Source organism: Callospermophilus lateralis, chromosome 5, assembly GCF_048772815.1.
Source record: "Callospermophilus lateralis isolate mCalLat2 chromosome 5, mCalLat2.hap1, whole genome shotgun sequence".
NCBI classification, from domain to species: domain Eukaryota; kingdom Metazoa; phylum Chordata; class Mammalia; order Rodentia; family Sciuridae; genus Callospermophilus; species Callospermophilus lateralis.
Genome location: NC_135309.1, coordinates 125,853,171 through 125,879,974, shown reverse-complemented (window position 1 = coordinate 125,879,974; position 26,804 = coordinate 125,853,171). Strand labels below are relative to the sequence as shown.

Genomic DNA, 26,804 nt, shown 5'->3' with positions numbered 1-26,804 from the left:
TACTTTAGTTCAGAGAGGAAGAGGAGGGATGAGAAAAGATTTAGGCAGTATTTAGAAGGGGGAGTGGATTGGACAGTGCTTGGAGATTGGCTGTGTTCTGTGGGTGTGGGGAGACTTAGTGAAGAAGAATCAAACAGAACTCCCAGATACATGGTGTGACCATTCTCCCATCCTCTAGACCCAGCTTTTTTATATTCCTAAGTATTTGATTCTTTTCAATAGAAAATCTTATAATTGGTGTTGAGTGGCTTTAATATCTTAGAATTTTTACCTTCTCTGACAGACTAAAGCTAGTGGAAAATAGCCATAAATACTGTGCATTCTTAAAAGGACTAGGAAAAATATATATGTGTAAAAGTTTATTCTTTCCCTATAGATTTCAAGAATAAATATAAAATTTCTTAAAATTTCTGCAGTACAATCTATCCTCATTATGACTTGCTTAACTTTTTCTGATACATGTAATTTCTGTTACATAAAAAGATACATAATTTTCAATAATGTATAACTACACTTTCAAAAATACTTTCTTGTTACTGTTTCAGATTCCTTTTGCCAAAGATTGTGGAAATAAGGAAAAATGTATCTCAGACCTGGTTCTGGATGTATCCACCAAAGAAAAGGGCCTGCTTATTGTCAAGTCTCAAAATGACAAGTTCAATGTTAGCCTGACAGTGAGAAATAAAAGGGACAGTGCCTATAACACCAGAACAATTGTGCAATATTCTCCAAATCTAATTTTTTCTGGAATTGAGGTAAACTTGTAGTTATTTATTTTCTCTCTTAGCAAGCATTTCTTGAATGTACTTTTCATACTACTGAGATAATTGCTCTTAACATATTATAATTTAGAAGAATAAAAAAGGTTTTTTGTATAAAGTAAACATACACTAGTGGTAAAAGTACCAAGCTTTTTAAAAAATCTTTTGCTTTATTTCTTTGGAGATGTATCTTTCTTCTTATTCAGCCACAGAAAGGAATAGTTGAAGTATCAAAATTGTATGTTTCACAAAGAACTTAAACCACTGAAATTGAGACTGAGTAAAGGAAGAACATATCAAAGCCAAAATATTTTAACAGAGTTGCAGAGAGGGATCCCTGTGCTAATATATGTAGATATAGATATCTGTATCTATGTACCTACATCTTTATATCACAGAGTAGCTAATACTTCCAAGTTTGAACTTTGCTTTTAATTCTGATCTCCAAATGAATTCTCTTGAATTGAAATTCTGTATTTGCTTATATGAATTAATAATATGCATGATTCATGTTAAAAGGCAATGCACTTATTACAGATAGTATTAAAATGCTATTGTCTAGTTGATATGAATTCAAGATTTTCACTTGTATATCTCTCCATTTGATAGGATATCACTTAAAAGATATGATGGTTAAAATAGGCTTAAAAATCATATATTACTATATGCATTAGTATATAATAAATTCATAAATAATATTCTGAATATTAGAATAGTATATTAATATAATAATATATGAAGTATATATACATATTATGCATAATAATATATATCTAAGCATATATGTATTATGTATGTATATATATATACTCTATATATCATATATATTAAATGTATGTATTATATATTATATATTGTATATAATATGTACATCATACATTACTATGTTAGTATACCATATCTTATATTCAAAATGTTATTTATAAATATAGTCATATAAATTCAAAATATAGGTGCAAAGCAATATTGGAAAGTATAACCATTCAAATTCCCTCTGAAAAGGGTAACTATATTAAAAATAATTGTATGCTCTTTAGCTAATTTACTGAGTTTGGCAATAAAACCAAACATGCACCTCCTCTGCTTTTATGAACAATATCAATAATACTACTAATAATACTAATAATACTAGTACAGTATCAATAATGGCTACCCCTTCTTGAATTACATGCTGAGTTCTGTTCCAAGGATTTCATTGATCTGATTATCATTCTTTGATAAGTAGACATCATTGTACCTAGTTACTGTGGAGATTCAAGGATAAACCATTTTCACATGTTAACATTTCTTGCAATTGCATTTTACAATTAACTGTGTGCTGTTTAACTGCAAGAATGGCTTTTTCCTTCCCACTTGTTTATAAAATAATGTTGTATCTCACATTCAATGACGTTTTAGGTTTGATAGAGTAGAGCATTACCAACTCCACTTGTTAGATGATCAGACCAAGATAGGTGAGCAATCTTGACATGGTTAGAGCAAACAGTGGTGGAGGCAGGAGTTCAATCCTGGTGGTCCCAGCTCAGATCCCTTGCTCTTCTCTACTTGCACTAAACTCTTAAGTACTAACATTCACTGTGGGCTATTCTGTGCAGTCCAGTATTATTTTGTCCAGTACTACAATCACCTGTAAGTAAATGTTATCAGTGGTCTCATTTTCCAAATGAGGATTTGGGAAAGAGTGAGATGTGTGTTGTCTTTTAGGCACCCTCAAATGAATTTTCAGATTTTCATGGACTATGGAACACGTCGTCCCAGAGTGCTGGCTCCTCCAGCTAAATAGAGACAAATCTTGGCAAGGATGTCACCAAGACACAGCTGGGGAAATTCTAAAATAAGAAGTTTAAGCTCAAATATTTCACCTGCTTCTCTACTCTGTTTCTCTTTAATTTCTCTTTCTAGGGCATCCAAAAAGATAGTTGTGAATCCAATCATAATATCACATGTAAAGTTGGATATCCTTTCCTAAGAAGAGGAGAAATGGTGAGCAGTTTATAAAAAACACATGTAGCAATTGGATATGAAAAATGATATGCTCAAAGCCAAATATATAAATCCTTCTAATGGGATTTTAGGACGATATGGATGAAAAAGGTTGAATTCAATCCTTTTCAGCTTCAAATCTGCTATGGTCTGAATGTTTGTATCTTCCTAAAACTCTTAGGTTGAAATTTAATCCCCAGTGTGATAGCATTAAAAAGTGAGGCTTTGGGGATTAGTGGCTTTAAAAGAAATTTGTTGCTTGCACCATCTGGGGTTACATAGCAGCCACAGTCTACAGAGAACAGACCCTCATTCCTAATCTTCTAGTGGTTTGCTCTAGAATTGCCAGTCTTCAAAACTGTGAGCAATGCATTTATGTTGTTTATAAATTTTTCAAGCCAAGGATTTTGTTATAATAGTCCAAGTAGATTAAGAAAAAACTCAAAAGTAAGTATTGCATAAGTGAAATTTAAGCACCAAGACAAATTTACAGTAGATGAATGGATACACCATTTTACATTCCCACCAGCAATGGTTGAGGGTTCTAATTTCTCCACATTATAATGTATTTTTATAGTCATCTTGATGGGTGTGAAATGATATTTCATTATAATTTTTTTTTGTATTTCCTTAATAGGTTTTGAGCATCTTTTTATTGCACATTGGCCACATGTATATAGTATTTGAAGAATTGTGTGTTAAAATTTTTTTATCCTTTTTTTTGGGGGGGAGGGAAGGTAAAGGGAAGGGTACTGGGGATTGAATTCAGGGGCATTTAACCACTGAACTATATCCCCACCCTATTTTGTGTTTCACTGAGAGACCGCGTCTCACCGAGTTACTTAGCACCTCGCTTTTGCTGAGGCTGGCTTTGAATTTACAATCCTCCTGTCTCAGCTTCCTGAGATTCTGGGATTTACAGGCATGTGCTACTATGCCCAGCTCTTTCATCCATTTTTGAATTGAGTTGTCTTTTGGATTATTAAGTTGTAAGAGTTCATCAAATAGTCTACATTCATGTCCCATATCACATATATGATTTGTGAATTCTGTCAGTTGTCTTTTCATTTTCTTTGAAGAACAAAACTTTTGTTAAATTTTGATGCAGTCCAATTTATCTATTTAATTTTGTGTCCCTCTATTTAATTTTATGTCCCTCATGCTTTTGTGTCACGTCTTAGAAGACTTTGCCTGATCCAAGGTCAGGAATGTTTTTCATATTTTCTTCCAAGAGTTTTATAATTTTAGCTCTTATATTTAGGTATACCATCCATTTTGAGAAACTTTTGTGCAGGATGTAAGGAATGAGTCCAATGCATTCTTTATTTAAAAATATCTAGTGACCCCAAAACATTTGAGAAAAGACTATTCATTTCCCCCACTGAATTTCTTAACCATTTTTTCTCTGTATTCAGTAATTCCTTGCTGCTTAGGGTGCAAGTGTGAATCAAAGTATCTCTTATGCTATCCATAGAGAGATGGGAAGAAAATCTAAAATCCATCTTGACTTTGGCTTTATGCTTAGAATGCACTTTGATTATAAGATCTAGATTTTCCATTTAAGCATTTTAAGATCAGGTGGTGTGCAATAAACAGTTTCTTTCACTTCACTGCTTTTCTAGAATCTTCTCCTAGGTGCAAAGACTCATCAAGAATGCAAAGATGATTCACATGCCAAATCTATTCATGGAGATTAAGGAAAGGGAGGAGAGGGCTCTAGCTGAGCCACCTAGATAATCTGACCCTTTGTGTATTGTAGTTGAAGCCTACCCAGCCAAGGGTCTACTGGAATTTTTCTATTTTAAAGAAAGGATAAGACTTCAGACATTTTTCTTCTTAGAAGAACTTTTTGTTCCTCCATTTTCAATGTAAATCAAATATGTAGAAGGAGAAAATATAAAAGAGAACTTCATACATGATGTGGTATAACCAAGTAAATCTCCTGATCTTTGAGATTCGCCTTTCTTTCTGTGAATGGTACCTAAATTGATTACCAGGGCTTTAAAAATCAAAACCTCTCCCTGAATCACAAAGATAAAATTTGGGGTATTTTCTATTAATTGTTCATTTTGGACTTTCTACTTTGCTGGACTAAATTCTAAAATACTTTAGCATAAAACAATATTAACTTTGAATTTGATAAATATAATTTTATAAGCATTACTAATGAGTTCTCTTGAACTATTATACAGAAAGTGACATATTTCTTTGAAGAAATAATTTTGGTTTTGGTCTTCCTGTTGGTGTTTATTAAGAGTCATACACTACGTAGTCCATACATTCAGGCAAACTTTCTTAGAAGTCAATTACCTGTATCAGAATGTTTGTATAGCAAAATCATTTTTCAATTCTTCTTATGTATTTTTTAACTATACAATCTATTACAAACAAAACTTTCCATTTTTTCTTATAATTTTCTTTCTTCTAAAAAGGCAAGATTCTTATTATTCCTTAGTAGTCCAAAAAAATTTACAATATCAAACTAGTGAATCCAAGTATTTTTTTCCCTATTTGATAATGACTGTGTATAGATGGCTGCTGGTACTTAAAGTTTCCATACTAAAAAAGTTTTAATTATGACCATTTCACAATTGCATTATTTTTTTGTCATTGTGATCTGGTAAATTATGGTATATAATAAATAGAATGTCTCTTTGTGGCAATAACTTATGGTTAGTATAAATACTTTATACTAATATATTTTTACTAATATATTTCAATAAAGTACATGAAGTCAATAGTTTTTTATGTCTTAGTCCATTTAGACTGCTATTACAAAATACCATAAATTGTGTACCACATAAATGAGAAATATGTTTCTCAGAGTTATGAAGGCTGAGAAATCCAAGATCAGGACACTGGTAAATTCTGTCTATTGAGGGTTCGATTTTCAGTCAGAGAAGGAATCCTCTCATTTCTCCTCAGATGGAGAAATGCAGCTTTCTGGATGATTTTCTGGTACGGTCACCAATCCCATTCCTGCAAGTTCTCAGGACCTAACTGCCTCCCCATCTCCTAATACAATAACATTGGTCATTAGGTTTCAACACATTAGTTTAAGAGAATTCAAACACTCAGAACACAGCAATATGCAAAGCATATTACATATTTACATTTTAAAACACATGTGTGTCATATCTTATTCTATATATTTTTGAGATGGGATAAAGTTTCATTTTATAAGATATTTTTTATAATTTAAATTTGGGTGATACATTTAAGCAAACTGAATATTTGAATCAAAATAAATAGTATCTATCACTGAGGACACATATTTTTATTTCACAGGTAACCTTCAAAATATTATTTCAGTTTAATACATCTTACCTCACAGAAAATATGACCATTCATCTAAGTACAACAAGGTTAGTATATGTGTGTATGAACGTGTTTATATGTGTGTCTATAATTTCTTTCATGAAATTAGAATATTTGGCTTTAGAGACTCGCTAGCAGCTCCTTATAACCTATATAAGATCACTAGAAGTAGAAAACCATGACCATTTTATTTCACAAAAATACTATCAATAATTTACAAAAATAAAAAAATTTAATAGAAATAATTTAATTAAATGGATTAAATTATTGGTTACACTATTGTACTGTATATTATACAATATATATAATGTATATTGTACTGTACATTATTTCTGTATGTTCATTTCACTTCAATTCAACAACACTTACATCTGCCAAATTTTTTTTAAATTCATTTAAAATTTTACAGGATCTAATTTTGAAACATTTACTGGCTTTCAAGATCAACTGACACCCTTTGTGCTTCATAAATTTTATCCAAATCAGTCAAAGCTTCTGAAAGTTATCATAGAACAAATAGGCTAAAAAAGGGGGGAGGGACTAATGAGGAAATTAAAAGAATGGATTAACTTTCTTCTAAGTGTAATTATCCATTTTACCGCCTTCATTGAGAACAAGTTCTATCTTCTGTTGCTTTATTCCTGGTAACTAATAATTAAGTAGATGGGGAATAACTGAGCATTTTGTATCACTGTGACCAACATACCTGACAAGAACAATTGAGAGGCGGAAAAGCTTACTTGGGACTTATGGTTTCCAAAGTCTCAGTCTAGAGATGGCTGACTCCATTGCTCTGGGCCCAAATTGAGATAATACTTCATGTGGGGAAAGGGCCCAATGGAGGAAAGCTGCTCAGCTCATCATGGGGTCAAGAAGCACAGAGAGAAAGAGAAAGAAAGTGGGGGCCAGGAGGAAAGGGCCACAAGAAGAATAACCCTTCTAGGGCACACCCTTAGTGACCCACCTCCTCCAGCCTCAACTGCCTATGGTTACCACCCAGCCAGTCCTTTCAAACTAGAATGGACTGATTAGGTTACATCCTTCACGATCAAATTATTTCACTTCTAAATAGTCCTGTATTAACAGGAGCATTTTGATGACACTTCTTATCCAAACCATAGCCCTGAGTAAATGACAAAAATGAATTAATGGATATATTACTTCTCTATGTTCATTTCACTTCAATTCAACAAATATTTCTTTGACATCTATTATGGAAAAGATATTGAGTTAATCAGTGCAAGAAATACAAAAATTACTACAGGCACAAACCTCCTTATGGGGTGAATATTACAATACAGGTTAAGATTAATATAAAATTTTTATACTATATGCTAGAGTAAGGAAAGTCCAATATAGAAATATAAACCATGTGTTCATGTGTTACAGAAAAAACAAAGGGTGAAATTATATCTATTTAGCAATGACAAACTAAAAAAATTTTTATCAAGAAAATTTAAAATCAGGAAGACCTTAAAGCATTTTTCAGAGATATTGGTGAATAGAATTAGGTAGAACATTTATAGGCAAAATTATACAGTTTGAGTGAAAACTCAAAGGCAAATCAGTTGATCAATTTGAGGAATACTGGTAATCAATTTTAGCTGAGATATGCAGAATGTGTAATACATCATGTAGTAATGGGAATTAAACTGTGCATCCTAGCATATTATTCTAGAGACTTATTATGAATAAGAGGCATGTTTTTCTTAACTGAATAGGTCTTAAGGATTCAGAAAGTTTCAAAGAGTTAAGTCACGTGTTCAGAGCTGCTTCTTAGGAAGATGAATTTAGCTACACTGTGGGATATATTAGAGAGAAGGGAGCCATTCACAGTAAAAGCTCAGTGATGCTAGTACCTATAATTTAAGGTAGCGCATGGCTTTTGCTCCCCTGTTGCTCGCACAAAGCCACTATATACACTTGGGAATAAGCAAAGGCCTTAAAAGATGCTATTGCACATTCTGGAAAACAGTGTGCTAGGTGCTTGGTCAGTTGATGGACAGGTGTGTGTGATAATAACAATGAAATATAATACTTATGGGATATTTCCTCTGTCCTGGGCACAGTCCTAGGCTCTTTAAACTTCTTACTCATTTAATCACCATCTATCAATCATTTAATGCTCAAATCTCCATTTTATAGATGAAGAAACTAAAGCACAGAGAGGTTAAATAATTTCAGCAAACGTACCAACTTCTAAGACCAATTTCATTCTCTGGCCATATAAGTATTATCACTTATACATGGTTTTTAACAAGCACTAATATAAGACTAATGAGATATACACATGCATTTATGTGTGTGTATATATATATATATGTGTGTGTGTGTGTGTGTGTGTGTGTGTGTGTGTGTGTGTTTACATACATAGTTTAAATTATTACCAAAATCAAGGTACTAAACAAGTGTTTTACAAATAATATGTACCTAGTATGGAAAGAGTATAAAGGAGAAAACAAGATTTTAGATTTGCTCAGCTGTGTGACCCTAGTTGTGGTCCTTTGCAAAGTCCTCATCTATAATAAATAAATCAGGGAGATTTGTGGCAAAAACACAAATTCATGGGCCCCAACCTAGACCTATTAAATTCACATTTGTAGAAGAGAAGCCCACCAATCTGTGCATTTTTAACGATTACACTTGGGGTTCCTCATTATTATTATCACAGAATTTTTGAGAAATAAGGGATTAAATCAGTGTGGTTTTTCACCTGTAGCTTCAAATTAGCATCAACTTGGAAACTTTTAACAGTACCCTTCTCTGATCTCCCTCCTCCCCCTGATTAAAAAAATCAATAATTCTATTCTTTTATGCTTTTATTTGCCAATATAAGCTTGTCTTTCAAATGCTTAGAAATGTCTCTCAATAATCAACAGTTTAATGACCTGTCTGAATGTACTCTGCATTTTCTAGTGACAGTGAAGAACCTCCTGAAACTCTTTTTGATAATGAAGCAAATATTTCTATCCCAGTAAAATATGAAGTGGGACTACAATTTTACAGGTAGGTGGAAATCACATTTATATATCAATGCTTTTCTATTGACCCAGTGTTTCTAGAGGTGTGGTCTTCAGCCAAGAACATACCATCATCTGGGGACTTATTAGAGAGTCACATTCTCAAGCCCCACCCCAGTCAGAAACTCTGAGGATGTGCCCAACATTCATGTTAAATAAATCTTCCAGGTAATTGCCATGTACCCTAACATTTCAGAACCTATATGCTAAATACCCCAAAATATGAGGTGCAGTAATACTGGATCACATTAACAATCCAGTCTTAACTCTTAAATGCAAGCCAAAGATCTAGAAGACCTTCACAAAATATAGTGTTTTTTGAGGAGTCAGCAACATAATTCTTGGCCATCCTTCTCATCCCGTGGAATCCTATAAGCTTGCCAATTCCAAACATACAAGATTAAAGCATATCTCATTGATGAAACATTTATTCCTTCCCTATTCATAATTCATTGTTTCTCTTAAAAGAACTTCTTATCTATCCAAATATCAATCATATTGGCAAACTTTCCCCTATAAATTCCCTTGCTTAAGCAGAACTCCAAGCTTTTGCTGATTAAATATGTGCAATGCATACAAAATGCATAAGAATCAATGTCAAGTTCAGTTTAGTCTAAAGATTTTGTTAATTCATTTTCTATGGAACTTTGTCTTAATAAAATACCACAAACATAAGGATTATAGAATATACTCATAGATTTTGCTTACATTTCTTGGCATTTAAATTCTGTTGGCTGATTTTTATTGTGTTGTATCTATTTCTTTTGGTACACAGATTTACCTAAGATTTTTCCACTTATTTAAAATAAAATTTTGATCAACACTTATAAATATTTTTTGCTTTCTCTTCATTAAAGTGCTTTTTAAGATATATTCCTAAGTTTCACCAAGTTGATCCAAAGACTATGATAATATGTATGAAACTTTAAAGTTTAGTATTAAATATAGGACTTTAAAATGTGAAAAGGAAAACATTTTGTCAATCCTGCTTAAAATTTCACACTACTAAAAATTCCAAACTTTAGCTTGTTGTTTTCACTAAATATAAATAGTGGTGAATTCATGGAAACTTTTAACTCAACAATGAAATTTTATTTAAAAAGTTATAGATAGTTTAGCAAATAAGCATTAATGATTATTTAACTAAATTTTATAATTATTCTCACCTTCCTAGAAATTTGATTTTGAATTTTTGAGTAAAAGAATTCTTCTTTGATTAAACTCTTTTTAAGAATTTTTGTGATGACATGTTATAAAGAAAGAAAAGAATAAAGCTAAATAAATGTTTAATTTGTTGTGTATTTTATTTTTCTAATTTAATTCTTAAAGCTCTGCAAGTGAATACCATATTTCAATTCCGGCCAATGAGACTGTCCCTGAAGTTATTAATTCTACTGAGGATATTGGAAATGAAATTAACATATTCTATTTGGTAAGAAATTATCTCTGAGTAAAAATCCTAAAAGTGTTATTTGTAAATTTATGATTTAAGATGTTAACAAACACACATATTAAAATAACACATTTCCAACATTTAATCTCTAGATCCAAGAATATTTTTCTTTATAATTTCATTATTTTAAAGCATTTTTATTTAAATTGATAATTATACTTCAAATCAATTTTAAAAACCTATGTTTTTAATTTTCTCACAATAAGGCACAGTAATTTAGAATGACTTCATAGAAAAAAAGTAAACCATGGAACCTAATAGATACTACCTATTAATTGTCCAGTCTTAATTCCTAAATACAAGTTGTAGAATTCGTTTAGTTTTAGTATGACTGAGAAAAACATATTTTTAATAATTATGACTATTACAAAAATTGATTATTTTAAAATTATCTTTGTAACATTTTTCTCTACTCAATAAATATCTCACTCTGCACACCACTACCCTTTACATGCATTACACTGTAAATTAATGATGTTGGCACTTGTTTTAGTCAGCTTTTTCACTGCTGCCACTGAAAGACCTGACTAGAAGAACTATAGAAGAGGAAAAGTTTATTTAGTGGCTCCAGTTTCAGAGGGCTCAGTCCATATGAGGCTGGTTCCATTCCTCGGGGTTCAAGGTGAGGCAGGACATCATGGAGGAAGAGTGTGACAGAGGGAAGCAGCTCACATGGTGATCAGAAAGGATAGAGGGAGAGAGAGAAAGACTGACTCCACATGCCAGATACAAATATATACCCCAAAGCCATTCCCCCAATGTCCTACCTCCTCTAACCACACTCCACCTGCCTTCAATTACCACTCAATTAATCCCAAAAGGTGATTAATTTACTAACTAGATTAAGGCAAGGGTCTTGCAACCCAGTCCTTTCCCCTTTGAACCCTCTCACATTGTCTCACACGTGAGCTTTTGGAGACACCCCACATCCAAACATAACAGTACTATCACCCCACTAAGTGATGATTTCCACTACAACACTTATTTCTTCTATTGAATTCTTCATAACAAACTTTTCCTAGCCACTGAAGCAAACAATTTGTTTTTTTTTTTTTTTTAATATAACACTTACTTACATGTATGGACTTAAGTTAATATTGTGGAAAAAGTAATACTCAATTAAATGATGCAACATAATTAGAAATGAAGATAGTCCCTATATTTTTGGTAATTGCCAATAATAAAAAAGGAAGTTCTCTTACAAAATGGAAACAAGGTATTCTTTCAAGATTAATTTCATTGGTGTTTTTTTAATTGGTTATTCAAAACATTACAAAGATTGCAGAATCACATCGGTTACACATCCACATTTTTACATAATACCATAATAGTAACTGTTGTATTTGCACTCTTTGCTGTAATTGCTGTGACAAGCTATACCTTGGGAATTGGCATGAAGGCCATCCCCTCTATTTGATTCTGGTACATTTTTTTAATTTTTCTGTAGCCTTATTTACTTTTCCTGGATAAGATAACACAACAACATTTTTTTAGAAAAACTAAATGTTGTAGATCTTTATATATTGTAACTTATTAGGGTCCAGATATGAAATAGGCACTCCCTAACTATCATAAATAGTGTTGATAAAAATAACATTGTTAAGAATATCTCTAAGCATAAATCATTGTGTGTCTCTCTGATTATTTTGCTGAGATAAATTCTAGAACTGAATTAATGGAATGAAAATGAGGGAACATTTTTAGATGAGACCCAGTAAACTTATTGCTAGGAATTTTCCCTAGGAACTAATTGGTGTACAACGATTTCAGTGACATTCTTAACAAATTATTCATAATAGTTTAAAAATTAAACCAGGACAAAATCTAAAAGTTTAAATTCATGAATTACTTAAATTACCACGTATTTAGTGAAGAGAATATGATATGTTCACTAGATAGACAGCTTAATATATATATATATATATATATATATATATATATATATATATATATATATATGTTAGAAAGTACATTTTTTTACTACAAAACCCGAATTCTGCTATTTACCAGCTCTGTGACCTTGTAAATTATTTTATTCTCATTTAACCTTGTTACCTCATAGATAAAATAAAGACAAGGGAATCTACCTCCTAGGGTTATTAAAAAGGTTGAAGCAATAATGTAAATAAGATCATTAGCACAGTAGAGTGTCATGTAGTCAGCAACAAATATTGGTATTGTGGTTGTTATTTAGCTATTAACAATCATTCTCAAAATGCCAATCATAATAAATTTTACATAGTATAGAAAATTTTGTTTTTATGTGATGAAAATTTTACAAAATATAATTACATGCAAATAATAAAAGCAGATAACTTATACACTAAAATATTGCCAAGGTATTTTAACTGTAAGAAACTTTTACTTTCTGCTCATTTTCAGTATTTTTTCAATGTTTTCACAAGGAACACTTTTAGTAAGGAAAAAAACAAGTAATAATAACAGAATTCATGATTTTAGACTAAATATCAGGAAACAGATGAAATTCAAATGGGGAGGGCATGTGAGGCAAGAGCAGGCATATTTTCATACGATAGAGTTGGGGAGCATGTTCCTTTTCAAGAGGCCCGGCACAGCTGATTGGGAATCTCCAGAATCTAGGATTAAAGGATATGTTTAATCTTCAGCCCCACAGGGAGTTGCTCCAGATCTGAGTAGCTCTTGGTCTAGGAGACTTAGTGAGGTAGGTCTGTGGATTTTCTGACATCTATCCATGGAAACCAAGTGGCTCCTCCTCTTAGTTTCACAGAAAGGTCACAGAGAGGACTTAGGATGCAGAGACCATGCTTGTGTGGAAGAAAGAAGGGCCACTGCACAGGGTGGTCACAACCCAATTGTACCTTCTATATGGACAGAGATTCTGGATAGGGTCCAGCTTTCTGCTGAACATCATCCTGTCCATCCTTCCCAATAAGCTGTCCTCATTACTGATGGTATAGTGTGACATCAAATGGGAATTCTGCAGTGCTGCAGTCTGGCTGGGCACAAAATCACGAGCCACTCAAGCAGGAACAAACTTTATTTTTTGAAACTGCCGCCAATGCCCCGGAAGATTGCTGATCGACGCACCCGGCATTCTCCTGGATCCCCAGAGGAAGTTCCTCCTACCGCACTTCCCCAACCAATGGGAACACTCCAGGAGTCCTGTAGCAGGCCAAGGTGAACAGCTGGAGTCCAATATCCATATGAATGCAAATCTTAACATAATCATATCATCTCAATGGCTAGCTGGCGTCACCTTTCAACCAAAAATGCCATGCATCATATTACTTGGCTGTGGCTCTTAGCATCTCCCCCCTTCTGTTTAATTAAGCAACAAGCAATGTGGCTAGGGACCCTGCCTGTTAGGTTTGTCCAATTCAACATATGGTTCTTACCCGTCATCGGAAAACTGACCTCTAGGCCTCAGCCTCCTGATTTAGGTTGATACCACTGCAATTGGAACATACCAGTCACTGACTACCGGTCCAGCATAGAGCCATACTTGTGGATAGGCCTATGCACCAGTGGGGCGGGGGGGTGAGGTTCTTTGCCTCACCTCTGTTGGCCCCCAAATTTGGCCTTGGTGTCAGTGGGGGGGGTGAGGTTCTTTGCCTCACCTCTGTTGGCCCCCAAAATTAGACCATCACTAGTAGAAGGGAGGAGGATACAGAAATGCCACGACACCAAGTCAATTGACGGCTCTTTAGGAAAAATTGCAACACTAGTGACACATCAGCAAAGATACGCCAGCACTACCATAATTCGCTGCATCAACAGATAGATCACAATGCATACAAGTGATACATAGTCCAGGCAAGTTCTGTAAGCAGTTCAAAGCGGAGGAATCTATCAATATGTCCATATCCTCCCAAAATAAATCGACTCCTTGAATGAGCATTACTTGTTATTATTCATTGATGCATCAGTTTATACAGTTTGTTGTGATAACTATCGAAGAAACTGTAGTTTGGTTTCATCTTTGTCTTCACCTGCACTGGGATGAAGATAGGAATTCTGACAATGATGCTAAAAAAAAAAAAAAAAAAAATTATGTAACATTTCAACAGGTACTAAGAAAACAATTTTTTGAACAATTTACATTATCCTGAACAGAATTATTAAATGTAATGAAAAGGAAAGGTAAAAGTAAACAAACAGATCTGTTAACCTGCTTATTTGTACACATATTAAAACAATCCTCAACAGCTGTTTACCCAATTTAAATTAAACCATTAAAATCACATAAATAATAAAAAAAATTCGGATCCATTTATTCATGAGCGCTCCTCATATATGATATATGGATATACGCACATACAGACATACAACACATAAGACAATAGTAAAGGTCTTGTAGCTTTACCTAAGTGAAATCTCCATTGCAATGTTTAAAAACTCTCCAATCAAAAAATAAAACTGATAAGAAAAACATTAACCTAGGTCTGTATGAGCTCAAAAATAAAATAGAACTTTATGATGTGGGAAAAAGCAATAATAAAGTAGATATTGAAAAAAGCATCCTGGTTAATCACTGTCGCAGATGTAAGAATAGCCAAGCTAGAGTTCTGGATATCAGCTGTTATGGATTTGAGTCAAATCACTGCAGTAGTGGTTAAAAACAGATTAAGATGAAAGTCAATCGGACTCTCATTAGTCCAGATTATGAACAGCCAGTGACACGATAGTTCTATCTGGGGACTGAACTGTGAAGGGAAGCATATGGGGATCTGGTTTGTTGGCAGTGGAGGCAGAGCCCATTGAGCCAGGGTGAAGGATGACTTATGGCTTTGGGCGATTATGACCAACTGGATGAAGAAAACCAAACATACTGTAAATTATATCAGGCAAATGGTCTCTTTTCTTCACAGCTACAAAAGGAAAAAAAAGTTGTTATAATAGAAAGTACAACAGGTGTGACAAGAGATGATTTTTCAATTTTTATTTTTTATTAATCCCAGTTTTATTTTAAGAGTGAAGAATAAAGAAACAACATGATTGTAGCTAATCCATAGGACCACAAAACATCCTTATTTTCTTGCTTAGTTAAGTTATTTCTCCATATAGTGACAAAAACTGCATTCATTTGGGGATTCAAATTATTGCACATCTTAATCCATCAATTTAAAACCATAGTCCTACCGAAAATGGAAAGGATGCAGTTGAAAGAAAAAGAAATGATTACCTCTCTATTTTCCCCCCATAGATTAAAAAAAGGGGACATTTTCCGTTGCCGGGACTTACGCTGTCAATTTCATTTCCCAATTTGACGTCAGATGGTTACCCTGTGCTATACCCGACTGGATGGTCTTCTTCTGATGTAAGTCATGTGTGCCTTAGAATTACCTCATTACTGTTACCTCTCCAACGTCTATTAAGCCTTTTGTTCTGCAGGCTACTTGTGATAAGGAGTTTTACCAAAGCAATCTGAAGAGGCATTCAGAAAATTAAAAATAATAGTAACTTCCACTGGTTACTCCATAAATGTATTCATTTTCTAAGGCTGCTGTAACACATTACCAAAAAATAGTTATTAAAATTTACAGAAATGTATTCTTCCACCATTTTGAAAGCCAGAAGTTCAAAGTCAAGGTGTTGACATTGTTGAGCTATGTAGACTCTGAGGGAGAATTTGTTCTGTTCCATCTCTCCTAGCCTCCAGTGGCTGCTGGCAAATCCTGGCATTCCTTGGCTTCTGGAAGCCTAATTCCAGTCTCTGTTTCTGACTTCACATGAGCCCATTCTCTTCTGTCTCTGTTTCTGCACACTATCATTGGATTTAGGGCCCACCTAAAATCTAGGATGTTCTTATCTAAAGATGCTTAATTTAATGACATCTGCAAATTCTATTTCCAAATAAAGTGAAATTCACAGGTTTGGAGTACTAGGACTTGGGCATATCTTCTTAGGATCATTGTTCACTGTGCTAGAGTATATTTAAATAATTATTTATGCCTGAAATGTGTGTTATCCTTTAAGTTTGTTTATGGTGTCAAATAACTCTTGTAAAGAGACTTGTTAATGCTTCCTAAATAAGCAGAGCTGCACACAAAATAGTGCAATATTGTTAACTCACTTATCCCAAACAATTGTAATATTGTACTCTTCTTTGTTTTATTTTTTTATTTGTTCTAATTAGTTATACATGACAGTGGAATGCATTTTGACACTTTATACATAAATAGAGTATAATTTCTCATTCTTCTGGTTGTAAATGATTTAGAATCACACCGGTCATGTAGTCATATATGCACATAGGGTAATAATGTCTGATTCATTCTACTATCCTTCTTAACCCCATACCCCCCCCTTCCTTCACGCCCCTCTACCTAATCCAAAGGAACTCTATTTTTCCCTAGCTTCCCCCACCCCATCCTGTGCCCCTTATTGTGAGTTAGTGTCTGCATATCAGAGAAAACATTTGGCCTTTGGATTTGGGGGATTGGTTTATTTTATTACTATTATATTCTCCATCTCCATTCATGCACCTGCAAATGCCATAATCTCATACTTCTTTAAGGCTGAGTAATATTCCATTGTATATATATATGCCACATTTTCTTTATCCATTCATCTGTTGAAGGGCATCTAGGTTGGTTCTATGGTTTAGCTATTGTGAGTTAAGCTTCTTTAAACATTGATGTGGCTGCATCACTGTAGTATACTGATTCTAAATCCTTTGGGTATAAACTAAGAAGTGGAATAGCTGGGTCAAATGGTGGTTCCATTCCTTATACTCCTTTTGTATGTATATCCTTGAATGAGACTACATAGGAGTTACTATGGCATAGTGTCTAAAACATAGAAAATCAAAGTATTAAATTAATGAATACATGATTTCAGGGTTTGACTTATGTTCACACATCTTATAAAATTAAGCTATTCCCATAAGCAAGAAGTAGCATTGTAATTATTTAAATGTTTTCCTAAGGGCAAGGAAAGAATAAGCCTCTGGAATTCCCCTTTAATCCAAAAACACAGGGTTGTGACAATTTAGAGAGAGAAAGCAAAATTGTGTAGTTTTTGTACTACTTATGGATTTTTATCCTTATTACCTTTTATCAAAAAAGCAGAGAGTTCTGGGGAAGCAAATGGTTTATTAGACTTATTAAATTAAGTCCAGAAAGATGATGCATACATCACTAACTTAAAGTAGCAGCATTTTAATATCTGGAGGGCTGGCATTTATATCTGTCTCCCACATAAATTAAATGTCTTTCCTTTAGTGAGTAGGTATTCAAAACATAAATAAAATGAAAGTTCTTCCCTTTACAATTCTGCTTCTTAAGTCATCATATGAGCCATCACAATGAAGAAGAAATGCTAACTCTTTTTCCTCAGTAGAGTTTTAATTTTTTTCTTTCTGGATTATGGGACTTTACAAGCTAATCTTTGAAGAAAACAATCAACCATTGAGTGTGTTATTTATCAAATAGCAAATGCTACCAGCATCCTTTCTTTTCCATAGCAACCTTACTTGAATCCATTACAATTCAAAGGTACCATGGTAACAGTGATCATTATCTGGGCATGAGATTATATGGCACGTGCTGAACAAACCTCTTCAATCCTGCACACTTGGAAAGGTGGATCTTTAATACATGGCAATGGCTGTTATTCACAGATTCTTCACATTACAGGGCCAACTTGTTTTCACTCTTCACATTAGTCATTTTCTTTTAAAAGAAATATTTTTATTTCTTAGAATGCAAACTGCAGACCCCACAGCCTTGAGGATCCTCTTGGTATCAACTCTGGAAAGAAAATGATCATATCAAAATCTGAAGATCTCAAACGAGGCACACTCCTGGTAAATCAAGTGCTATTTTGTCCTTAGATTTTCCGAGTGAATAAATTCAATATCAACTAGAAATATCCATCTGAAATCTTTTTCATATAGTGTCTTTGGTCAGTTGGTAAAAACACTAACTGGAACCTCTGAACATTTCAACAGGACTGCAGTACATGTAAACTTGCTACCATCACATGTGATCTTGTGCCTTCTGACATTAGCCAAGTTAATGTTTCACTGATCCTGTGGAAACCAACTTTTATAAAAGTAAGTACTCACATTGATCTTTGCAATCATTGATTCACATCAACAAATATTTGTTTGACATGTGTGTTTGTTCAAAGCACAGTACTACTGTAAAAAGAATGTGAGATTAGAAATCTCCAAGGCTGCCATCTAAGCCCAGCTCTACTTAGCCACTGTGTGAGTTTCATCTTCCTGTTTGCTAATAACTAAGTAATCTTTAGATGTGCATTTTATAAGTTTCATTCCATGAAAATAAATTTTGAAGGGCATTTTAACCCCTGATAAAGCCAAATTCATTTGATAACAAGCTACTTTAAAACATAGTTTATTGTAGTTTATATTATTTCTCTCGAGAAGTACGTAGTTTATTCTGCAAAATTTTTTTCAGGTTTGATCATATTAAGTTGCTAATTTTATAAGTCAAGAACTGTTGAATACTGGCAATTTCATGTATAATCTTACATATAAATCTTACTATCAGAGTTTAGCTATTTCATGACTGGCTACATTAAAAGTATGCAGAATTTGAGGTTCATATCTCTAAGGAAAACTCAGAATGGAAATTATTTAGAATTTTTTTTTTCCACTCAAAAACAAGGATCTAGATGAGAATTTGGGGAGGCAAAGGAGGAAGGGTAAGTACCCAGTCATCAGTGGATACTACCAACTCCATTTGGAAGTTAGCAAAATCAGTGTTTTCAATCTCTTGGGAAAATCACAACTTTAATAATTGGACTTCTCAGGCATGACTAGCTATCATTTTAATTAGCATAATGTGTTAAAAACAAATCTAATCTTCTTTACAGACACATTTCTCCAGCTTAAATCTTACAGTAAGAGGAGAACTTCAGAGTGAAAATACATCACTAGTTTTAAGTAGTAGCAACCAAAAAAGAGAGGTAAGTTTTAAAAAAGTTAAAGTTTTGAACACAGTGTATTTCACACCACATTTTGTGACATCATGACTTATAATTTCTTGTAAACCCGTAAAGTGACTGCTACTGTTGTCACTAAGTGACTTACTGTTTAGTTCATACTACCTTGATGTCAACTGGGATTTCAGCCCTGTTCTTCCTTATAAGAGACGGGGGAAATCGAGATATTTACAACTAAGATGCCTCCTTTGACTTTATTGCTTCTAACTAGCACAGTAAATGGATGTTTTCACTTTCATCTTGATAACAAATGATATATTTGTGACTTTCCTCTTTAAAACCTGGCATTACAAAATGTAGCAGACAGCTGAAGAGCACACCTGAAAAAGTAACTTCTTTTTATAGAAAGTACATTTATACTGTCCAGGAATACATATGAAATTGTTAAAGTTTTCTTCATTAAGGCATTTGGAAATTGGAAGGAAAAATGAGATGGCAAATTCTAATGAAAATTCATGTTGAGTCCTTGGTAAAAATAGAAGTTTGAATTTTTTCCCTTCTCATTTTATGAAATAAGAACAATTGTGCAGTTATGAATAAAGGCACCTCTGCATACTTCCTTCCCTTGTCCTGGGACGGTTTAAATACCCTATATGGATAAACAGCACCACACAAGCCGAGCCATTCTGCTATTCTTGTAACATCACCTATTTCAAACTATTTCAATATCAACAAACTGCTAAACATATACCCTTAAGGAAAAATAAAATGCCTGTACATAATGCTTGCACTTCATATAGAGCACTTAGCCTGATCAATGTGAAGAGCAAAGTTGTTCCACACAAAAGTCAGCATTTCACTAAAACCTGGAAAATATGAGTGTGATTATATTGCAAAAATGTACATAGGATTCCTAAATATGTTGTGTTGAAATTGTATAGCCTTATTTCCCCTAAATGTTAGTTAAAAATTCCCCCTGGAGATATTTATTCTATGCTTCAGCCTAAAGGAAAAATGTAAAAATTTACCTACATTGATAAAATTACTCAAGTGATCATTTTGTAACTGTGATCTTGGGGAAGCCACTGATCATATCCATATGACAGCTTCCACATCTGTAAATTCAAGGGATCGTGTTAGATGTATTTAAAGTCTGTCCTGGTGGCCTGATTCTGGGTATATCTCTGTTCTTTCCAGCTCTGTGTCCCAGTGCATCAGTAGTGACCTACCAGCAGTGACTGGAAGGATTCTGATTAATATCCACCATATGCAAATGTCTCCCCTGTTACTTTCCTTTTCTACCCTAATCCTCCTGTAGGTTGGGAAATTAAAATGTTCTCTGATAAGCAAATACAGAATCTTGAGCTATTATTAGCCATTGATATCTACCATAAGCTAATTTTTTCAGATGCCTAAGGGATGGGACACAGAGCAGACAAGTTTCATTGAGGTTGTGTGTCACACTGAGAGAGTATGCATAGCCAGAGCACTGAAAATGATCCATTTCACACTTTTCTTGAGTTCAGCTCTAAGTTACAGATGACTGAGAGCTAACTCATCTGGGAGAGAAGAAGAGAAGTGTGGTATAATAAAAACACATTAGAGGTGGATATTAAAACTTTATTATATACTTGAAATCTGTGCATTTTATTGTCTGGTAATTATCTTTTCATATGATTAGAATTATACCACATGAGTATTAGAATAAGGAGACTACTCGGGTTTTTATTTCAATGACTTATGATGCCCCAGACTAAACTATGATTGTGATAGTGCAATCGTCTATTATTATTCTTCAAAACATACAATACTTTGGTTCTCCCTGGGGTAAATAGAAATCCACTCCTACCCTTGAGCATTCTGATCATTGACAGTTTTCTCTCTATGTATAAAGTTCTGAGAGACAAATTACAACTTTTTCAAATAAATTTAACCCGATTAGAGATTTAGAATAGAGGAAGGACATTTTCAAATGTAAACTCCAATGTTTTCTCTGTAGGTAGTAATGAGATTAAGTACACTGTTTGGTAGAAAATTATAGCCTGAAAGAACTCAATGTTCTGGGAGTTCTCATAGGTGTTTATCCACATTAACCATCTTGTTTAATAATTTTCAGCTTGCTATTCAAATATCCAAAGATGGGCTACCAGGCAGAGTGCCATTGTGGGTTATCCTCTTGAGTGCTTTTGCTGGGTTATTACTGTTAATGCTGCTCATATTGGCACTGTGGAAGGTAAGTGTCAAAGTTTCTCTGTATTGTACTCATCAACAGTAAATTGGTGAGATACATTATGTTTTACTCATGCTGTGGAATACAGTATTATATAGCAATGAAATAAGCATTAAAATGATGACCAAGATTTAAAAAAAAAAAAAAAAAAAAAAAGGAACCCTGCTATTTGGGGCTGAGGTTGAAGCTCAGTGGCAGAGCACTTGCCTAGCATGTGTGAGGCACAGGATTCAATCCTTAGTACCATAGAAAAATAAACAAATAAAATAAAGGCATTTCGTCCATCTACAACCACAAAATTTTTTTTAAACCCTGCTATTTCAAACGTTATACACAACTTGATCCCATGTGGTAAATGAAAAAAAAAATTTATTTTGTAATATACATCCAAAATACCAGAGAATCTCTCTAGAGTATAGGATTATAGGGAACCATATATTATTTAAAATTCTTAAATAAGCAATGTTACCTTTATAAACAGAGCAGAATAAAACTTTTATAGGAAAAGAAAAATAATGGATTCCTGTGTCAATCTTAGGACACAGAAGCAGTAGATTCATGGTTAAGATAAACCTTCTCCTAATCACACATTTATATGTATCTTTTTATTTATAATTTTTTATTTATATATAACAGCAGAATGCATTACAATTCTTATTACACATATAGGGCACAATTTTTCATGTCTCTGATTGTATACAAAGTATATTCACACCAATTTGTGTCTTCATACATGTACTTTGGATTATAATGTTCATCACATTCCACCATCATTAATTACCCCATGCTCCCTCCTTCCCCTCCCGCCCCTCTGCCCTATCTAGAGTTTGTCTATTCTTCCCACACTCCCCACCCCACCCCACTTTGAATCAGTCTCCTCATATCAAAGAAAACATTCGGCATTTGGTTTTTTGGGATTGGCTAACTTCACTTAGCATTATCTTCTCTAACTCCATCCATTTACCTGAAAATGCCATGATTTTATTCCCTTGTACTGCTGAGTGATATTCCATTATTTATATATGCCACATAAAAATCAAAAACTTTGTAATGTATAAACAGGCATAACATGTTTTAAGTAATAAATTTTTGCCTGAGTAAGGTATAGAGAACTTACTTAGTTAATGTAAAGTGTATCTAAAAGTTTCACAGATGTTTAGTTCAAATCCTTTTGTAAAACTAAGTAACCATTCATTTTCTATCAGATAAATCTGGATATTTACATAGGAGTTTTGCTTAGGCTAAGATATGTAAAACTTTTTAAATAGCTTTATATCATTTTCAAACAAACCAAGGTGATATTTTTAGGATAAATTTACTAGAGAATAAAATTCCATAGAAAAGATGAATTTAATGTTTTTTTTTCACTTACATGCCACTCTGTTTTTACCTATTTTTTTTTTGTTGTTGTTGTTAAATGGTTGAACTATGTTAAAAAGACAGATTGTGGCTACATGTTCATTTTTTCTAGTACATGAGCAACAAAATCGTTTGACTGAAAAGTTTAAATATAAAGTTTCTCTCCCCCTGAATTACCAACTGTTCCTAATTCATTAGCAATTCAATTGTCAACTCTTCCTAACTCATCTATGATAAGTGACTTTCTCTTTGGGGGTTACTCTCAAGAGGAGAATATGGACAAAGCCACATTAACGATGTAGGTCAGTAGCATTTAATTCAATCAATAAAATCCATGACTTTTCTTTAGCACAGTCCCCAAGGCAAACTACTCCACCACCTCCTATATCCAGTCTTTCCTTTTACTATACAAGGTGTCTGTGTTCTCACTGTAATACCTGGTTTTGCCACACTGTGGTACCCAAGGGCTGGCTTACTGGCTGTGCTTGAAATACAGGAAGTGTCACTCATAAGCACCTGTGAGGCAATGTGTTCCTCCCGCCTGATCTTCTAGTCTGAGCAGGCCTTTTGCCTGAAGCGTTTCAGGACGTCACAGGCAAGGGAAAAGGAAGGCCAGAGCTCATGTTTGGATAGGTCTCTCCGGCCTCAAACTCAATTTAAGGCAGACAAACGCAAACTTCATCCATCTGTTTTTGTTCTCTAATTTGAAAAAAAGAATGAATGTAAAATGAGCACATTTTGCCATCCAGTAAAGGTTGTGATGATACACTCTGATCTTTTCTGAGGTCTTCATTTTAGGCCCCAAAGGAGATTGTTTAATGAACTTTGGATTCGCTTGATCAGTGGGTTTAGTGAGAGATCTAGCAATCAAATCTGTGATTCTAAGGTAGAAGGGACGGGGACTTGCTCTTATTTAGTGCTTACTGTTTCCGCTTGAAGCAGCAATTCTATTCCAAAAGATACAGTCTCCATATCTGTGTCTTTGTAGTTCACATGGCAGAATTAAAACTTGTAGCTTAACATACATCATGATTGATGGGAGGAACCTTGTTTATGTAAGTTGAGGAATTTTTCCTAAAATATGGCACCAATGCTAAGGGCTAGTGTACCCAGTAAAGTAAAATGACTTAGTCCACAGAGAAACTGTGAAAAAATAAACATGCCTCTCCACACTCAATTCACACAGATGCCTGAGGCTCACCTATGATGATTTATTTATTAATCCTACAGCTTTGTTCCTCACCCAATATAACTTATTGGGGGTGGTGAATACATTACTCCTTTCCTATTCATAAGTTCTCTTTTAACACTTTCAGTTACCCAAGTCAACCATGTTCCAAGAATCCAGTACAGTATAATAAGATGTTTTAACTTTTCATTATGCTATACTTTGACATGATTTTTATTATAGTGTACTGTTATCATTGTTTTATTAGTTGTAATGGTTGTTAGTCTCTTGCTGTGCTCCTTATCGTGGGTGTTTACATATAGGGCAAAAAAAAATAGTACATCTAAGTTTCAGTATTATCTATGTTTCCAGCATCCTCTGGGGGTCTTGGAACGTATTTCCTAGTGAATGAGGAGATTATCCTTACTCATCATTTTTAGTCTTTTACATATTTTTATGAATTTATTCATTCAACATTCATTCCTATATATTCATTAAGCACTTACTTTTTGCCAGGACTGTTTCATCAAATAGGGTTTTAAAGTAGGACAAATATAAAGAGGATCACTAATAATTTAAAAAGGAAAGCTAAGTGAATGTACCCAGGGAAGTCTGGAAGCTGAAAACTAGTTTTCTTACTAAGAGTTTGGGTAGGATTGTCCCAGTCCAGTTTGCAGCTAAATATTATGTTCTCTTAATCTCCACTCTGTTCACCAAACTTCCCTTCAAGAAAAATAATGTTTATAAAACTGGCTGGGTAGAAAAGTCTAGATAAGAGAAGTTTTAAAATAAGATGTTTAGGGTATAGAAGGAAAGTTGGTGAAGAAGAAGAAGAAGAAGAAGAAGCAGCAGCAGCAGCAAAGAGACTTTAGAGAGGAAGGAAAGAAGTTTAAAAGCCAGGCAGAACAGGAAAGAGAAAGTCTTAAAATTCACCACCTGCTTTTGTGAAAAACCTTGGCTGACTTATTTTGAGTCAGGACATGCAGGCACAAGTCAAGGAGCTTAATGGTTTGTGAATCCAGAGCTCTTCTAGCTGACTGAAAGAAATGGGAAGGAGAAATATGTCTTCCCAGAAAGCAAATGTATCGCAGTTTTCATGTTTGTTTGTTCTGTTGTCATTCTTTCCCCGTCTACCATCAACTAGATTCTAGCATGGAGGAAGACATGAGCCCCCAGTAAAATTTCTGTAAACTGAAAGTCCTTATTTTTGACCATTTGTACCCTCTAAGTCCACAAGTGTCCAGTCATTATTTTAAAAATATATGGTTCCCTCCCATAATTTATCATAAACTTGTGGAGTTAAAGGTTACAACTCTAGACCCTTAATTTCCTTTTCTTTGTAGTAAGCATTTTAGATTAAATCACTGCAAAAATCCCTTCCAGTTCTCACATTTATTTTTATTAGTCTGTATAATAGAAAACGAATACAGTACTTAAAACTTTGCATGATGCTCCAAATCGACAAAGAATAATGAATATGTAATGAATATGACTCACATTTACCACTGTGTGAAATTTTCCTTACAGTTAGTGGATTTATTTTCATGTTTAAATGATACAGGGTCTTTCAAGAGGCTTCTCATGCCAAGCCTAGAGGCAGATATAACACATCTAGAGTTAATCCAGATACTTCAGAAATCTCCCTAGCATTCAATACCCTATAACATTCCTTGTCAGCTCTCATGACCTATACCGATGACCATCATTATTTGATAAACATTTTTCTGCAGCCACCCTGAAAAAAGATGATAGCAAAATAGAAACAATTCCAGCTAACTGCATTTTGTAGTCTCCCAAAATGTTTCCCATGAACTCTAAGATTGCATGCAATATCTCACTAAGAGGCATTAAATATTTAACCAATGAGAAGCTAAAGAGATAAAAAATTAAGCAACTTAATAAAAGTCATTCTATTGAAACCTAAGATTAATAGGTCAATGAAAAACATTTCTCAATTATATGAATTAACTGTTTGCCCATAATTGTCAATGTTATTAAATCAGATTCTATCCCAAGAAATTAGTATTATTATTGCCTAAATTTAAAAAAAAATTATGCTGTTTTGTATTTTCTCAACAGATTGGATTTTTCAAAAGGCCACTAAAGAAGAAAATGGAGAAATGAAATATTTAACAAAAGAAGAAAAATAACAATTCTGCAATGATCTCTCCTCAGGTTTGCCTCAAATATGTGACAAGAAATTTATAAATATAATCAAAGACATGGTCACATAACTCTACGTAATCCATCAGGGATTAATCACTTGGAAAATGACAGATCAAGCATGATCCAAAAACAATAAAAACAGTACCACAAAGATCTATTTTATAAAGGGATGAAAAATATTTTTAAGTAATTACTCATTTTTGTTGAGTAAGCAAAACTATAAAGTGTTTAAAGAAGAATCTCTTCAAATGTTTATTTGCATAATAACAAATATGCCACCACCTAAAGTATTTAAGGAATGCAGAAAAAGAGCTTAATGATTATTGAAACATTTAATTCCAAAACAATGTAAATTAAGTTTTTTCCCTAGATTCCTGGTGGATATCCACATTCAACATGACAATCAGCATTTTCAAAGCCATGAAAGGAATTATCTGATAAAGACCACTTCTCC

General features: G+C 33.7%; 1 protein-coding gene across 1 annotated transcript in view; it reads left to right on the top strand.

Annotated features, from left to right (window-relative positions):
* Positions 1–26,501, top strand: part of Itga1 (integrin subunit alpha 1) — a 151,108-nt gene extending 124,607 nt beyond the window's left edge. Inside the window, exons 19-29 of the mRNA XM_076857298.2 lie at positions 546–755; positions 2,664–2,744; positions 6,033–6,109; positions 8,979–9,068; positions 10,412–10,514; positions 15,721–15,834; positions 18,220–18,324; positions 18,469–18,573; positions 19,359–19,451; positions 21,544–21,660; positions 26,264–26,501. Coding sequence (XP_076713413.2) covers positions 546–755; positions 2,664–2,744; positions 6,033–6,109; positions 8,979–9,068; positions 10,412–10,514; positions 15,721–15,834; positions 18,220–18,324; positions 18,469–18,573; positions 19,359–19,451; positions 21,544–21,660; positions 26,264–26,308 — 1,140 coding nt within the window. The 3' untranslated portion in view covers positions 26,309–26,501. The remainder of the gene's footprint in view (positions 1–545; positions 756–2,663; positions 2,745–6,032; positions 6,110–8,978; positions 9,069–10,411; positions 10,515–15,720; positions 15,835–18,219; positions 18,325–18,468; positions 18,574–19,358; positions 19,452–21,543; positions 21,661–26,263) is intronic.
* Positions 26,502–26,804: the final 303 nt, after the last annotated feature.